The 17,342-nt window shown below is 51.0% G+C and overlaps 1 protein-coding gene across 6 annotated transcripts in view; it reads right to left on the reverse strand.

Moving 5' to 3' along the window:
- CAMKK2 (calcium/calmodulin dependent protein kinase kinase 2) overlaps positions 1-17,342 on the reverse strand; it is a 47,131-nt gene that overhangs the window by 4,598 nt on the left and 25,191 nt on the right. For 3 of the 6 annotated variants that reach the window (XM_080821036.1, XM_080821037.1, XM_080821035.1), the window contains exons 8-16: positions 13,718-13,739; positions 13,490-13,578; positions 12,091-12,290; positions 11,405-11,458; positions 8,620-8,693; positions 8,437-8,524; positions 7,172-7,300; positions 2,341-2,441; positions 1,746-1,788 (exon numbers count right to left, since the gene is read on the reverse strand). In XM_080821036.1, the coding sequence (XP_080677162.1) occupies positions 1,746-1,788; positions 2,341-2,441; positions 7,172-7,300; positions 8,437-8,524; positions 8,620-8,693; positions 11,405-11,458; positions 12,091-12,290; positions 13,490-13,578; positions 13,718-13,739 (800 nt within the window). The remainder of the gene's footprint in view (positions 1-1,745; positions 1,789-2,340; positions 2,442-7,171; positions 7,301-8,436; positions 8,525-8,619; positions 8,694-11,404; positions 11,459-12,090; positions 12,291-13,489; positions 13,579-13,717; positions 13,740-17,342) is intronic. The other 3 variants (XM_080821039.1, XM_080821038.1, XM_080821040.1) reach the window with 2 other exon arrangements.

The raw sequence follows: 17,342 nt of genomic DNA on the forward strand, positions 1-17,342 counted from the left end.
ATGTGCTTGAATGTGAATGCTTGTAGCGGCAGGCATTCGTGACAGCCAAAGTGGAGACAACGTCCATCACCTAACGAACGGAGGAGTACAAGGTGGTCTACCCGTACAACGAAGTATCATCTGGCCAGAAACAGGAAGGAAGCACTGATGCCTGCTACACCACGGATGAACCCTGGAGCATGATGCCGAGTGCGAGACGCCAGACACAAAAGCTCACATGCTGTACAGTTCCACTGACATGAAGTGTCTAGAACAGGGCAACTGTACAGATACGGAGAGCAGCTTAGTGGCCGCTGGGAATGGGGAGTTGATGGTGACAGCTGGGAGACAGGATTTCTTCTGGGGCTAATAAAAATGTTCTAAAACTGACTGTGGTCTTAGTTGTACAAGTCTGTGAATATATTAAAACCACTGAATTGGAGCGCCTGGGTGGCTCAGTGGGTTGGGCCTCTGCCCTCGGCTCAGGTCATGATCTCAGGGTCCTGGGATCGAGCCCTGCATAGGGCTCTCTGCTCAGCAGGGGGCCTGCTTCCCCCCACCCCCGCCTGCCTCTCTGCCTGCTTGTGATCTCTCTCTCTCTCTCTCTCTGTCAAATAAATAAATAAATAATCTTTAAAAAAAAAATAAATTAAAAAAAAAGATTTTATTTAAAAAAAAAGGGGGGGGCGCCTGGGTGGCTCAGTGGGTTAAAGCCTCTGCCTTTGGCTCAGGTCATGATCTCAGGGTCCTGGGATCAAGCCCCACATCGGGCTCTCTGCTCAGCAGGGAGCCTGCTTCTCCCTCTCTCTCTGCCTGCCTCTCTGCCTACTTGTGATCTCTGTCTGTCAAATAAATAAATAAAATCTTAAAAAACAAAACAAAACACTGAATCATACCCTTCCAATGGGTGAAACTCACATATTAGGTAAGTTACATGTCATATGTAAGTTATATGTCAATAAAACTGCTCTTAGAACATAGAAATGGTTTCCCAATTATACAATTTTAAGTGTCAAAAAAATTAATAAAAAATACATAGAAATGACTGCCTGGAGTTCCCAATTGAGGACGAGGTAGTGAGTTGAGCTCAACAGAAGGAATCCTAGAATTTCTATTCCACAGGCACTAGGGTGAAGAGAGGCAGCAGGGGTGCTAAATGTTTGTCATTAGTCCACAGGGACAAAAACTCCCATCTGTCCTGGGAGATGCTGGTAATGCTGACAAGGCTGCGTGTTGAGAAGAGGGATGGCCAAAGGGAAGAGATCCAGATGCACCCCAGGGACGCAGGACTCTTATACTAATTTGCAGCAGGCGGGAAGGGAAGTTATTTTCTAGGTCTTCACCCATCAGAGAAGAAAGGGGTGGATACTGGAGAGCCCCAGAACACTGCATGCCTGATCTATGCTCTGACCACATGGCCCCAGGGCAGGAGCAGCCACGGGACCCTGTGACATAGCTTCAATGCCACTGACGTGCCCGGAGCATATGTGGGTACCAGACTGGGTCATGAGACCTGGGTGAATTCACAGGCATTCCGGGTGGAGCGCCATGCACCTGCAGCCCCAGCCCACATGCATGACCCACCATCAGGTCCAAGCCCCTGGATGACCCTTGTTTTTGTCCTAGGTCCAGAGGCCCAAGGGGAGCCTGGGCACAGCAGCCCAAGCTGGAAGGACCCTCTGCCTGGGTGGGGAGGCCCCGTGCTCTGCAGCTGCCCCCGCCCCCAGGCTCCGGCAGAGGCTACAGCGCAGGCAGGCAGGCATTACCTTGGGCTCAGACAGGGCCTCACACTCCCTGGTTGGTTTTTTGCTGGAATGGCCAGAGGGGAGGGAAAAGGGAAGTGAGAAGGGACACTTGGGATCTATGAGATGCCTTTCCCCCACCCCAGAGGCACTCAGACCCCCAACACCAGCTTCTCAGAGCTGTTGCCAGGGGGATTTTGAGCAGGGTGCCCCTGCTGTGACACACAGGGTCACGTGGGTGAGAAAGGCCTTGCTCACCCATCGCTGGGCTGATAATCCCACCATGGAGCATGCATGCTTCTGGGCCACAAAAATTCTGACTCTCAAGAGGTCCCTCAGTTAAAGTGCAAGTCTCCCGGAGAAAGGCTGCAGCATGGGTTAGCCACCCACAAAAGGTGGGCTGAGCCCAGCTGGGGCAGGGTGGTGGTGGTGGTGGTGGTGGTGGTGGTAAAACCTAGGCAGCTACTTTGATTTCCCCGTGTGAGCCTGGGAGACCTGGTCTAAGTCGTTCCAGATGCTTCAGCTCCAGGGATGGGCCCCAGGCAGAGAGCACTGGGCAGGGCTGCCCTGTGTTCAGCCCCTAGCTCCCCATCCCAGAGGAAGGCAGGTGGCCACTCACGTGAGCAGGTTTCCAGGCGCCGACAATGAGCGCTCCTCCCGCCGGCTGCCCTCAAACGGATTCCCGAAGGAGCGTTTCCGTATCATGGTCTTCACCAGGATCTGAAGGACAGAAGAGGAAGCTGGGCCACCCGGGGCAGACTCTAGGCAACAACCTCCCCTGCGCCACTCTACGAGAGCAATCTCCCTCTTCCTTTCTCTACCAGCCTCCCTGCCGCTCCCACGGCTTGTGGCTGGCGACAGGCCTTTGAGAGATCCCAGGCAGCATCCCTCCCGCTGAGGACACAACAAAGCCATCACCACATCTGACTAGTCCATGTCCAAAACCGTTCATTCTGACATTCTGCTGTCTTAATCTTGTCTCAGTCTACCGGAGCCCCGGTAGGGGCGGGGGGGGGGGGGAGACACCCTGTGCTCCAGGAGAGGCCAACACTGTCCCTCCAGTAACTTGGCACTTGTCACACACAAGCCATCACTACACCTGCTTCATGGCCCACCAACCTATCTTATCTTCAAATCTGGGCCTTTATTTTCGGTGAAAACTATCTGACCACTCCAACAAGAAACCAACTGTTCTTTTCCAGGCCAAAATCGGGGGCTGCACTTCTCTTTAAGCTGAAATAAGTGTCCCACAGTAGAACACTCACCATTTTAAAGTGTCCACTTCAGTGATTTCTAGTATATTCACATCACCACCATCTAACTTCAGAACTTCCCATTACCCCAAAAAGACACCCCGTATATGCACACCCCATTTCCCCTCCCCCCAGGCCCTGGCAACCACGGATCTGTGTTGTTTCTGTGGATTCATCTATTCTGCGCATTTCACGTAAATGGAAGCACACGGTGTACGGCCTTTTGTGTCTGGCTTCCCACGCTGAGCACCACATTCTCAAGGCTCCTACGGCTGCAGCAGGTGTCGGTGCCTCCTTCCTCTTCGGGGCCAAATGATGTCCCTTTGTATGGATATACTTCCACTGGGGGACACATGGGCCATTTCTGGTTTTTGGCTCTTGTGGATAATGCTGCTATGAACATTTGTGCACATGTTTTTGCGTGTAAACCTGTCTTCCACAGAAACTGTTTTCATTTCTCTTGGGTCTATACCCCAGAGTGGAATTCCTGGATCATGTGATGACCACGTTTAACGTTCTAAGAACTGCCAGACTGCTACAGTGGTCACGCCACACAAGGCTGCCTACTTCTCAGGGGGCTGCATGTTAGTAGAGGATGGGAGACACCTGACTGGGTGTAAGGAGCTGAGGAAACACCCCAGGACACTGCAGGCGGCCAGCCCACAGGCTGCTGTGGTGTGAAGAAGGGGCTGAGGGTTCCCAAAGGTCCATCCAAGTATGAAAGGCACTGGGGGCAGGCTGGTCCATTGCCAGTAGTGGGAACTTGCCCGTGGGACCCCCCACCCACTCTAACACAGATGGGGTCCCCAGCCTGGTTGATCCCTTGGGAAAAGGTACATTCCCTCATGCCATCCCATGGTCCCTGCTCAGCCTCCCTCCTCTGCCCCCCAGTCTTTTGCATCACCCCTACTGATCTGACCCATCCTCTCCAAACCCCAGACCTGACTCCCTCATTCTCGGACACAATCTTTCACCCACAGGACTCTGGAACTTATCCTGCCGCTGGCCAGAGGGCCAAGGGCGATTCTGGAGCAAAGGAGTAAATGAGTTATTTTTGGTGATGCTTTTGGCGGCCGCATCCTCTGAAGGAATTTTCAAGGAAAAGACCTCAGCCTGAGAGGAGCCGGCCCCCACCCCCTCCAGCAGAGCATGGTGCCTCTTCAAGCTATTTTCCATGTTGACAGCGCTCCTGAATTACTTTATGTGTCTGCTACTAAGAAGAAATCTAAGTATTTAGAAAAACATGAACAGCAGTGCCTGGGTGGCTCAGTCGGTTAAGTGTACCTCCAGCTCAGGTCATGATCTTGGGGTCCTGGGATCAAGCCCAGCAGGGAGTCTGCTTCTCCCTTTGCCCCCTCCCGCCGCTTGTGTGCACTCTCTCTCTCTCATAAATACATAAAATCTTTAAACAAAACAAAACAAAAACAGTGATGTTTCAAAAGGTGGAAACACCCATCATCTCAAAAATGGATAAACGGGGGCGCCTGGGTGGCTCAGTGGGTTAAAGCCTCTGCCTTCGGCTCAGGTCATGATCCCAGGGTCCTGGGATCGAGCCCCACATCGGGCTCTCTGCTCAGCAGGGAGCCTGCTTCCCTTCCTCTCTCTCTGCCTGCCTCTCTGCCTACTTGTGATCTCTGTCTGTCAAATAAATAAACAAAATCTTTAAAAAAAAAAAAATGGATAAACGAAATGTGGCCTAGCTGTACAATGGCATATTATTCAGCCAGGAAAAGGAACAGCACGCTCCAACACAGATGAACCTCAGAAACACCATGCTGAGTAAAAGAAATCAGACACAGGAAACCACATACTCCACTGACACGAAATGCCCAGGAGTGGCAAATCCAGAGACAGAAAACCAACCGGGGGTTGCCAGAGGCTGGGGGGGGAGGAAGAACAGAGTGACTGTTAATGGGTACAGGGTTTCTTGGGGTGGGGGGGGGATGAAAATGTTTCAGAACCACAGAGGTGATGGTTGCCCAATATTGTAAATGTTAATAAATGCCACTGTACTGCTCACTTTAAAATGGTTTGTTTTACGACACACAAGTTCTATGTCATTAAAAAAGAAAAAAAGAAAAACACTGACTTAGACCCCCTGGCAAGGCACTCCCCGTCCCTCCCTGGCCAAGGCCGGTGGTCTGTGGTTCCAGGGGCATACCAGCCCTTTCCTCCTCTATGCCTCTGCAGGTGTCGCTCCCCACCCCACTCCCTGTCCCTGACAAGACCACCTGTCCTGCCCCTCCCTGTGGCCTTGTCAACTTTCCCAGCCCTCAGGACCCAGAGGCTCATCCTCTGCCCTCCTCTGCACGAGCCTGTCACCGTGTGACAGCAAAGGAGGGTGATTTTTTTCCCCTCCATCTTTCTTACGAGGCCAGGAGCCCCACAGGGCTTGGGCTGTACCTTGAGCATCTCTGTAACCTTGTGCCTGGCACACATTGGGTGTGTGGACCTGGACCTCCCCACCTTAGCCCCCACCCTCAGATGGCTGCAGCAGCCCCCATTTCCTCCCTGGTGCCCACATTCCATTTTCCACGTGGGGTCTTTCCAAGGCCAACTCTGATGGGGCTACTCCCCCGATTTAAACCCTGCAGGTGCTCCCCGCCCCTCTTGGGACCAAGATCTAAATCTCTGCTGTGGCCTCAGGTCTTGGGTGGTCTGGCCCCACCTCCTGCCCAGATTCATGTCACCATCCCCCCACCTTCCTTGCCCTGCCTCAGTGGCCCTGGCTTTCTTGAAGCTTCTTGTGGGCCAAGCTTCCTCCCACCAGAGGAGCACCACGTTTGCTCTCCCCTCTGCCAGAAACACCCTTTACCCAATACCACCTCAGCCAGTAACACCCTGCTGTCCACTCAGTATATATTCACTTCTTCCAGGAGGACTTCTCCAACCCATCACCTTGGCCACATCCCCCTCTTAGGGCTCCGTGGCCCCCCTTAGGGATACACCTTGCAGCCCCTGTGTTTTGTTGGTTGTTTGCCCAGCATCCGCCTCTCCAAGATGGCAGGCACACCGTGTTGGTTTTACTCATCCCTGGAATCCCTGCTCCCAGACCTCTAGGATCAGAGACCTTCTCCTAAGAACATCCTGAGCCTAGAACAGAATAACCTGTGGTGGGCACCTGGGTCTGACACCAGCTGCCTCCCCCACTGTGGGTGCAGGACATGGATGAGAAAGACTGAGTGAGTGTGGGTGAGTTTTAACGTGAAGGTCATGCAGAGGCCCCAGGTGGGGCGGGAGGAGGAAGATGTGAATGGATGCCCCACCACGGGGGCTCAGGTTTTGGAAGAAGGAGAGAGAAAAGTGTGTGGGGAAGCAGGAGGGAGAAGTGCAAAGCTGGGAGAGAAGGAGCCAGCACTTGGGCTCCTAAAGGGGCAGTCACCTGAGGCCAGACACTTTGTCTTTGTGGAAAGTCTCACCAGTTCCTCCCAGAGCCAAGGGCCCTGCCTGCCTGCTGGAGCCAGCGGTAGCCAAACACACCCCAGGGCTTTCACACTGGCCTTGGTGGGGTGGCCAACTGGACTCTGCCCCCAGGACTGCAGCCTGGACCCCAGGCCCTTGAGAGTCCTAGTTTCCTTCCTGGAGTCAGATGCCCTCCTGGGTAGGGGACTGGCAAGTGAATGATTCCCAGAGTCTCCAAGGTTAAGCTTGAGGACTCCGCATTCTGGTCCTTTTTCCTAGGTCAGGACCCAAACACAAGGCCATAAAAGCACATGAATTGGGAGCCCCTGCCCCTAACCCTGGGAACGGCCCACACGGCAGATGTGAGGCAGGCTAAGCCGACTCGGTCTCCACTCGGGAGACCGAAGATCCAGCCAGGTGGGAATTCCATCTTAGAGACCTCGGCTCCAGCTCCCACCCCTAGCACCTGCCCTGGTCCTTCTCCTCGCCCTGCCATACTCTGACAGCAGGAATTCCAGAAAGAGCAGTAGAATCTTTGGAAAGGAGTTACCCCTCCCTATAGTCCCAAAGAATCTGCCTGTAGACAGAACTAAAACTACAAGATGCAGGGGCCTCCTGGCCTGATGTGTGACTAAGGCCCAGAGTCTGGAGGCTGTGAGTCAGGGACAGACCCAGCCATCCCCTGACTCTCAGGCCCAGCATCTGCTTCTTAGCTGCCCGCCTGTGTCCCGGCCCGTCCTTGCCGGCCCGCCTCAGGCTGTCCCTGCTCTCGGTCAGTGGTTCGTCCCGCCTTACCACGGTTGCCAGGCTGGGAATGTGTTTGACCGAATTCTCGACCTCCTCTTCGGTCACCTCGACCAGCGTGCAGTTCTCGTCCTCCGATGGCAACGGCTCCGCCCCATGCCTCGTGACCCAGGGGTGCAGCTTCAACGAATGACAGGAGGGGTGAGGGGCAGGGGACTGGCTCCCAGAGGCCAGAGGGCGATACCAAGGCCCTGCCAGTGAGCGGAGCCAGGGAGGGAATGCGCGAGGGCAGAGGTGGCGGCCTGAGGTCAGGCATGCAAGAGAGCTGGCAAGCCAGGCAGAGGGTGGGGGTGAGCGAGATGCAAGGAAACGTGGAAAAGACGGAGAGACAGAGAATGGGAGGGAGCCACCAGGCCAGGATGTGCGCCGGACCGCATCCTCCATCTGGCCCAGGTCTTGGCAGAAGTGACCAGAATTTGACATCTGCCTTGTATGGTTGCCCAAGGAGCACCCATCACCCCTCAGCAACTTCCCCTGATGCCCCTGGAAGGCTCTGCTCGGAGCAAGCAGACCCTCCCCATTTCACAGAAGGGAAAAGAGAGGCTTAGGGAGGCACAATGATACCAGTTAGAAGGACACAGTCAGGAGAGGACCCGGGCGGGGATCTTCCCCGTCCTTATCTGTAGCCATCTGGCCTCCTCCTTCTCAAATCCTAGTTAGCTAGATGCCTAGGAGCTCCTGAAGCAAACCTCTCAATTTCTTAAAGTGTCAGATGTGTGCCTGTGGCATTGGTCAGGGTGTAGGGGATGCACAGGGCTCTCTCCTAACAGTGCTTTCTGCAAAAGGATGGAATTCAGCAGGCCAGGGACACGGTGTCAAACTGCTCACTAATTTCCTCCCACCCCCACCGAGATTTCTCAAAGGGATGGGTAGGGCCAAGGAAAGGATCTAGGACCTTGGCAGCCAGGGTGTGGAGCACACAGAGACCCCAGTCTGGTCTGGTCCAGGGAGGGTGAATGCCATCAGCCCAAGCCAATTGGAGTGAGCACCAGCTGCCCCACGGGCAGCAGATCCCATTTCCACAATCACAGTTAACACAAGTCCAAATCCTCCTCCCCAACTCCCACCACCACCAGCCCTCAGCAGCCCAGAGGCCCAGGGCATGGGAGGATTAACGGTGCCAAGAAGGGCGCAGCGCTGTGGACAGAGAGGCGTGGGGCCTGGCCGAGGCAGGGTTGAGCCGAACAATTCCAAGCAGAGGACACAGGCCTGGCCCCAGATGCACACCCCATGGAGAGTGGCGGCCCTCAGGTTACCTTGATTTCTGGCACCACGATCCTTGATTCCGGGTTCTTGTCCAACATGCGGGTGATTAGGTCCTTTAAGTCCTCAGCTATATCAGGCCTGGGGGTGGAAGACACATTAAGGGTGGGACAAACACACATGACCACCAAGGTCTTGGAGGGGAAGGTGAGTTGGGACAGAAAGACAATACTCACTGATCTGGAAATTCCAGAGCCTGACTCTTGATCTTACTGTGTAAACACATGATCCGCTCGTCCATGAACGGGCACTACAAAGAGAGGTCGGGGACAGAGTGGCCATCGATGGCTGCCACATCAGTCCTGCCCAGGCTGGCATCACTCCACGTGGGTTACAGCAGAGGAATAAATGCCCGGGAGCCCACTCTAGTGAGGGAGCAGTTCCCATGCCCACAAATCTAGAAGAACCAGGGATGTCCTTCTAGAAGGGCTAGAGCCCCTCCCAACCACACTGTGACTTTCCTCTGCAGCTGTGCTTTACTTTACCTACTTATACAAAAGCAAAGACTCCTCCTGCCCCACCGGCTGGGTGAACAGTAATAACACTAAGAACAATACCTAAGATGTAGGGGCAACGGCAGTGATTCGTGGAGCCTTAACCTGGGCTCCACGTTTCTCAGGACTGACGTTTCTCAGGACCAATCTTCACTGGCTGTTTCCTCTGCCTGTAATGTTCTTCCCACCAACAACTGCATGGCTCGTTTTCTCCCATCACTCAGGTATCTGATCGAAGCTCACCTTCTCAGGGAGGCCGTGCTGAGCCTCTTTCTAAAGCAGACCACCCCCCACCTGCTGCCATGTGATTTCTCCTCAGAGCACCGATCTGGATGTTATGTTACATTTGTATTCCTTTACTGTTTAGCTCCAGCAGGGGAACATCAGCTCTAAGAGGGCAGGGATTGTTGCTGGTCTTGCTTCCTGCCGTTTCTCCAGTGCCCAGGAACACCCCTGGTGCAAAGCAGGGGTTTGATAAATACTTGTTGAATTAATGAATGCTTGAATTATATCTGGTGATCCTCTCAGAGCCTTACGAAATCATAAATATTCTTCTCATTTTACAGAAAAGAAAAAAACAGAAGCTCAGAGAGGTGACATGTCCTGGGAAGCATAAAGCTGGGATTTTGACTCTGAAGCCCATTCACATGCCACTTCCCAGGTGACAAATCAGTGCTTCTCGGTGGTGGAACAGACCTGGGAGGAACTCAGGTATGGTGCCAGGAAAGGAACTTTTATGTGGGGGGCTCAGAATGTGGGAAAGGGTCACAGAATGTGACCTGGTCCTCTCCTGTCCAGGGAAAATTCTTTCATTAAGAGCAGTAACTTGAGGGGCGCCTGGGCGGCTCAGTGGGTTAAAGCCTCTGCCTTCGGCTCAGGTCATGATCCCAGGGTCCTGGGATCGAGCCCCACATCGGGCTCTCTGCTCAGCAGGGAGCCTGCTTCCTCCTCTCCTCTCTCTGCCTGCTTCTCTGCCTACTTGTGATATCTTTCTGTCTAATAAATAAAATCTTTAAAAAAAAAAAGAGCAGTAACTTGAGGGGCGCCTGGGTGGCTCAGTGGGTTACTGCCTTCGGCTCAGGTCATGGTCTCAGGGTCCTGGGATTGAGCCCCACATCGGGCTCTCTGCTCAGCAGGGAGCCTGCTTCCTCCTCTCCTCTCTCTGCCTGCTTCTCTGCCTACTTGTGATATCTTTCTGTCTAATAAATAAAATCTTTAAAAAAAAAAAAAAAAGAACAGTAACTTGGGTGCCTGGGTGGCTCAGTGGGTTAAAGCCTCTGCCTTCGGCTCAGGTCATGGTCTCAGGGTCCTGGGATCGAGCCCCGCATCTCGCTCTCTGCTCGCCAGGGAGCCTGCTTCCCTTCCTCTCTCTATGTCTGCCTCTCTGCCTACTTGTGATCTCTGACTGTCAAATAAATAAATAAAATCTTTAAAAAAAAAAAAAGAGCAGTAACTTGAATTGAGAGTTTGGATTACACAGGTGTACCCATCTGACAGAACTCATTAACCAGTACACTTCAGATCTGTATATTTCATTATATGTCAATTTTACCCCAAAAAGGAAAAAAAAAAAAAAAGAACAACAAACAAATACTGAGCTCTAGCTAATGACTACATTTTGAAGCAGCGTCTGGAAGGAAGTGCAGAGATGTTAGCAACTTACTCTGGAATGTGTAAAAAAAATAAAGACAGGTTGAAAATGGACGGACTTGTGATAAAGCCAATACAGTGAAATGCTTATGGCAGAAACAGCTGGTGGCTGTGTGGGTGTTTCCTGTAGTCATTTCAACTTTGCTATAGGATTGAAAATTTCATCAAATATTGGTGGGGAGGACATTATAAACCACGAGACTGGTTTCTTAAGCTTTCCTCCATAAAAGCACAAGTTCATGAAAACCAAAAATCTGTGCTTTTACTGCTCACATAATTTAATCTTCACTTCAGAATTAAAAACCGGAGTTCCTAAACATAATAATAAAAGACGACAACAAAAGAACAACGACAAAGAGACAAGACCGCATTCCCTCAGTCAATAATGCCAAATGGATTTTCACTTCCATTCCAGTTCTGTCCCCCCCAACAGCTGCTTCTGGGAACACACTGGGCTGAGAGGGACATCAAAGCAGCCCTGGGCTCAGGAAGAAAGGGTGCCAGTGGCTACTGACTTGTGATGTCTGTCTGGGGAGTCGGAGTGGAGAGAGAGGTAGCACATCTGTCATCCTTGCGCCAAATCCGTCAACTATTTACAACCTCTGGAGCTTCTGTCAATTCTTCGTGTTAACAGATCATTTCCCACAGACAGGACTATTCTATACACGTATGCACATCTGGACAAGCATCTTTTTTTCACATTCAGGTCTAACGGTGGTAAACTCAATGACTAAGTACTGTCTCCCCGTAAGGGTAACTATTAACCCACCGGGGCTGCCCAGCGACACTCAGCAGACAGGACACTCCACCCCGTTACCTGGCCGAACACAAAGCAGTACAGCGTCACACCCATGGCCCAGACATCCAGTGCCTACAAGAGAAAGAGCTTCGTGTAAAGGGCCAAGAGGCAGCGAGGGTTGCCTACGGCTCCTGCGCAGCCAAAAGCCAAATCAAATCCTTCAGCTTTCCTCTGAGAAACCACCCAGTTCTGAGTCCGGATCCTGCTCCTGGCCTCTGGGTGAGCACATGACCCAAGCCTGACCAATAAGAGCTTCGTTTCCACCAACCATAGTGATTGGCTTAAGGATAGGCACATGACCCAGGCCTGACCAATGAGAGCACCACTCCCCACCGCCAGCCACAATGGTCGGCTCAAGGATAGGCACATAACCCGGGCTGAGCCAATCACAGCCAATCCCGAGATTTTTCCGAAGGCTCCTCAGAAAGAAAAATGCTCTTTCTACTGAGGTAGGTGAGCTGATAGGGAGGAGCCTGGAACTGGGGGTACCCACCCACCTGGACAGGAAACCAATTCAAGAAAACAGCTGAAAGATGGAGATGGATTCTTATGTGAATCCAGGTATCTAGCCAAACCGGAAGCCACTCTTCATTTACAAGATCCAGTGGATTCGTTGTTTAAGCCAGTTTGGGTGGGATTTTTGCCACTTAAAGGGAAAGGACCCGAACACAAGCAGAACTCATCTCAGACAGGTCCACACCTACCTTCCCAGAGAAGATCTTCCGGGTCTCCGAGAGCGACTCCGGCGCCATGAAGGCGGGTGTGCCCACGGTGTTAGAAAGGAGCGCGTCGCTGCCCTTGAACTCGTTGCTCACACCAAAGTCGGCAATCTTGATGTGGCCATCTTCTCCCACGAGCAGGTTGGAAGGTTTGATGTCCCGGTGGATGATCTTCTGGTAGTGTACTGGGCGTGGGGTAGACACCAGATGGGAGAGGGGGGGCAGGAGAACCATGTGAGGAGCTCTGCGCAGCCCCCAGAGCCCAGAAACACAGACATTGACCCGGTGCTCCTTCACGGCCCCCAAGCCCTTCCCAGCCTTATCCTCCCAAACCTACATACCCCCAGCTTTGAGAGATAAGGGTGGGGCGGGGGGGGGAGTTTGTTTAAGGAAGTTACCCCATCTTCAAAAATAAGGAGTGAAACATCAACTGACAATAATAGTTAGTAACCACCTGCTCTAGTCTAAGTCATGGGGGATAACGGTCCCTGCAGCGTTTTTGTCGAGCCTGGCTGGCTTCCAGCTAGAAGCCTCACGACTTGTGACAAACATATTTTCGTTTACTAATGCCAACACTCAACCTGTTCACCACACCAACAATGACTGGAGCGGGTCCAATGGAAGTGTGGACCACAAAGTAGGACTGGGGACTTCATTAACTCCTTCCTGCCTGGATGTCAACCTATGGGAGAGGACATGGTCTCTCTTCCTATGGTCTGGAAGGCCCAACTGCATTTCTTTGCTGGTGGTGGTGACGACAATGATACCAGTAATAGGGGCACCAGCTCCATTTGTTGAGTGCCCCACCTGGGGCCTAGCCCTGTGTTAAGTGGTTCCCATTTTCCCCATTTAAATCTCCCAACGATGGGCAAGGGGAAGAGACAAAATGTTTTACAACCAGAAGCAGAAAGGACACCTGTCAGTCAGAACTACTGATATGTACTAGCTGATTTCCACCCTTGTGAGAGACACTTTATTCCCATTTTACAGATGAGAAAACTAAGGTAACAGGAGCTAAACAGGATCCCCATCCTAGGGTTCCCATTTTACAGATGAGAAAACTAAGGTAACAGGAGCTAAACAGGATCCCCATCCTAAGAGACAATGCAAATATAGCTCCTAACAGCGCCTGGTACACAAAGAAAGTCCTGAGGCAAACAGTCATTATCAATATGACTCTTATTTTTTGTGGCAGAAAGAAGTGTTTCTGTTCATCGGGCACATAGCTTTCTGCAGCTGTCCAAGACTGCATTTCAGGCAATTCTGTTTCCCACCCACCTGCTGCTTGCACTCCAGGAGGGAAATTCCACTTTCCCACTTGCCATCCGCTAGCTGGGATGCTAACCACCCCCGGGTGAGAATCTTCCCACAGGCCCCCGCTTACGGTACTCTATGCCTTTGATCAGGTCCTGGAAGTAGAAACGGGCCTGGTCTTCGGAGAGTGGTTTGAGGGTGGGCACTTCCATCACAGGCCTGGAAGGTCAAAAAGCAAAAGCAGACATACTGGCCTTCACCCTCTCTCACCAGCAGAACCAAGCACCGCCTCCCTTGAGAAGGTCTGCAGCTTGAGAAGTTTCAGGCATCATACCTGCCAGGCAAACGGGATACTCACCCTTGGTTGACCAGTTCAAACACTGCAGGGAAGAGAAGGGGGGTCAACTGTTACATTGGGAAATTGGAAATCCATCTTCCTCCTCCCCAATCACCCATAGAACACCAAGCAGCACAGAAACTAGTATTGGGGCTGGAGAAAGGCACGATCCACTGAGCCAAAGCTGGTCGAGGTCCTGCAAGGTCCTCCCCGGTCTAGCTGTATTTTTAGTCCTCAAAACAGCCAAGGACCCCCTGGCCAGGGAAAACAAAGCAGGGAGACAGGAGACAGGCGGGGATGGCTCATGGGATCCTTTCTTCTCTCCACTCATACCTTGGAGATTCCACGGATAGGACTGATACTAAACTACGTTCCCTTAGTCACACCCAGGTTCTGAGCCACCTGATGCCATAGAACAGGTTTAAGGGGACACAACCCAACATCTGTTTACTTAGGCACAAAGAAGGAGCCCTAGAGGTCTTCAGGACCCTAGCAAAGTTTTGATTCAAGAAACAAAAACATGTTTCAACAATCCCTCCCATATCCTCCACATTGCCAGACTGTGTCAGGCCACAGACGGAGAACGCTTATAGATTCTTCCAACTCCTCAATGCTCTGTGGTCAGCTGGGCCTCAGACTGTTCCCTGTGACTCCCAATCCAAAACAAGACTTGAAGGGGGGTGGGGTGGGGGTGGAGATTTCTTCAGCACCTCAAAGGCCAACTCATCCCACGATTCCTAAACAGGGCCTTTTCTTGACACATTCATGCACGACATGCAAATGCCTCCCACCCTGCCAGCTCCTTCCCAGCACTGTATGTGCGGGGAACCCCTGCTCCAAACCACCAAGTATTAGATAAGCTGTGTCCAGGGAATTGCACAGGCTTTTGTTCTTCTTGTTGGTTTGGTTTGGTTCTTTCCATTTTAAAAAACTGAGGTGAGGGGCGCCTGGTTGGCTCAGTGGGTTAAAGCCTCTGCCTTCGGCTCAGGTCATGATCCCAGGGTCCTGGGATCAAGCCCCACATCGGGCTCTCTGCTCAGCGGGGAGACTACTTCCCTTCCTCTCTCTCTGCCTGCCTCTCTGCCTACTTGTGATCTCTGTCTATCAAATAAATAAATAAAATTTAAAAAAAAAAAAAACCCAAAACTGAGGTGAAAGTTTCCTAACATAAAATTAACTATTTTAAAAATTTACAATTCAGTGGCACTTAGTAATCGTGATGCCGTGCGACTATTGCCTCTACCTAGTTCCAGAAAATCTTCACCCCCTCAAAAACAAAACAGAACAAAAACCTGTGCCCATGAGCAGTCAGTCCCCTCCCTCCAGGCCCCCGGCGCGCACTAATCTGATTTTTCTTTCTATGGATTTGCCTATTCTGGACATTTCATCTATATGGAGTCATACACTATACTTTTGTGACTGGCTTTTTCACTTAGCACAATATCATCAAGGTTCATGCATACTGTAGCATCACCGATCAGTACTTCATTGCTTTCTATGGCTGAATACTATTCCACTGTGTGGCTGTGCCACATTTTGTGTATCACTCATTAGCTAATGAACATCTGGGCTGTTTCCGCGTTTTGGCTACCGTGAAAAGTGCTGCTATGAACATTTATGTGCAAGCATTCCCGTCTCAAGTACTTGTGTGGGTATCTGTTTTCAGGTTTTGGAGGTATAAACCTAAGAGCAGAATTACTGAGTCACGCTGAATAATTATTTTCATTTTGTCCTTCTTGGACAAACATCACTGGGAACATGAAGCTATCTTTTAGGAAGTGAGAAATGCATACAGTGAATTTTAAAATCAAGTGGAGAATAACTTCGGAGCTGTCTGTTGTTCTAGAATCATCTACCAAACTGGAGTTTTTGTTTTGTTTTGTTTTTTTCACATTGGAGTTTCTTATAGAAGAAACCAAAAGGACTGTTTCAAAGCTCTCCAAGGGCTAAGGTGGCTGAGGGACTAGAGCCGGCTCCTCAGATAAAAAGAAGACCAGATAAAGGAATTTAATTTCAGCAGGCCCCGTCCCGTCTTCAGGTTCATCAAGCAGTGTTGGGCAAACCCAAGTTAGGGCAGGTCTGCCATGGCTTCAGGCTGTGGTTAGAAGCAAAAGGCAACGGCACAGAAGGGAAGGTTTCCATGGACAGGAGCACTGGTCCTTTCAGCTCTGGCCTATCCCACCTTCGTCATCAAAGACTGAACTGTCAAGAGGTGTTTCATGAATTTCTGTGCTTCCTCCCCAGCATGGTCACTTGGTTGACATGGAGGAAGCTAGCCTATTGAGACAGGTCTGTTTTCAGGCACCCTCTCACATAAGTTTTTTAAAGTTAACCTATCTAGGAGCGCCTCGGTGGCTTAGTCAGTTAAGCGTCTGGCTTCGGCTCAGGTTATGATCTCCGAGTCCGGCTCCCTGCTCAGCAGGGCGTCTGTTTCTCCCTCTCCCTCTGCCACTCCCCCTGCTCATGCTCGCTCGCTCTCAAAAAATAAATAAAATCTTTAAAAAAATAGATAAATTTAACATATGTGATGTCATTTGCTGTGTAGCTTCTAAATTGTTTCCATAAGAAGATTTTATAAGTTCTAAAATTTACAAACAAACTGGAAAAAAAAAAGTTTCAAAAATTTGAACATGGAGGGCACATTAGATCTCTTAGGGAACTGGTATTAACTTTCTCAGATGTAATAATGGTATTGTGATCGCACAAGAGAACGTCCCTATGTGAGATGTACAACTGAAGTACTCAGGGGTTGAAGTATCAAGATGTCTGTCTGCTCCTTTACATTTTTGATAGTTCAGCCAAATAATACAGAAATGGATGGGTGGGTGGCTAGACAAATAAAGCAAATCCGACAAACATTATTAACTGTGGAATCTGGGTGGTAGGTATACAGGTACTCATTGTACTATTCTTCCAACTTTTCTGTAGAGGCTTAACATCTGTCAGAATAAAAACCTGAGGGGTGCCTGGGTGGCTCAGTGGGTTAAAGCTTCTGCCTTCAGCTCAGGTCATGATTCCAGGGTCCTGAGATCAAGCCCCGTATCTGGCTGTCTGCTCGGCAGGGAGCCTGCTTCCCTTCCTCTCTTTCTGCCTGCTTCTCTGCCTACTTGTGATCTCTGTCTGTCAAATAAATAAATAAAATCTTAAGAGGGGAAAAAAAAAAGAATAAAAACCTGAGGCAGGGAAGAGGAGTAGGGAATGAAAAGTAACATGTCCTAAGCTACAACACGTCCTTGGAACTGAACCATAGCAACTACCTGAGGAGAAAATGAGCTCTGAACTGTTTTCAAACCAGACCCCAGATAATCACTCCTTGTGCAACAAAGCATCATCCCGGTGCACATCCAGGAGACTTCTGGATTCCAGGCTGGGCTTGTGCCCAGTCCCCTCACCTCCTTGATACCCCTCCCACTGTCATCTGTACCCACTCGAAATGTATAGGCTCATTTGAATGCCCACCCACGCCATACTGCAAGGACACGTGACCTATCAATCATGCATTCCTGGGCCCAGTCTATTTAGTTTTGAATCAGTCCTGCCCTTCCTTCCTTCGTCAGTACCTACGCTCAGAGGTGACAGGGCTGTTCCATGTCCTCACCAATTTTTAAAAATCAAGTCTCTGAGGGAACGCCTGAGTCCTTTCATT

The sequence above is a fragment of the Martes martes genome (assembly GCF_963455335.1).
Source record: "Martes martes genome assembly, chromosome: 13".
Lineage (NCBI taxonomy): Eukaryota > Metazoa > Chordata > Mammalia > Carnivora > Mustelidae > Martes > Martes martes.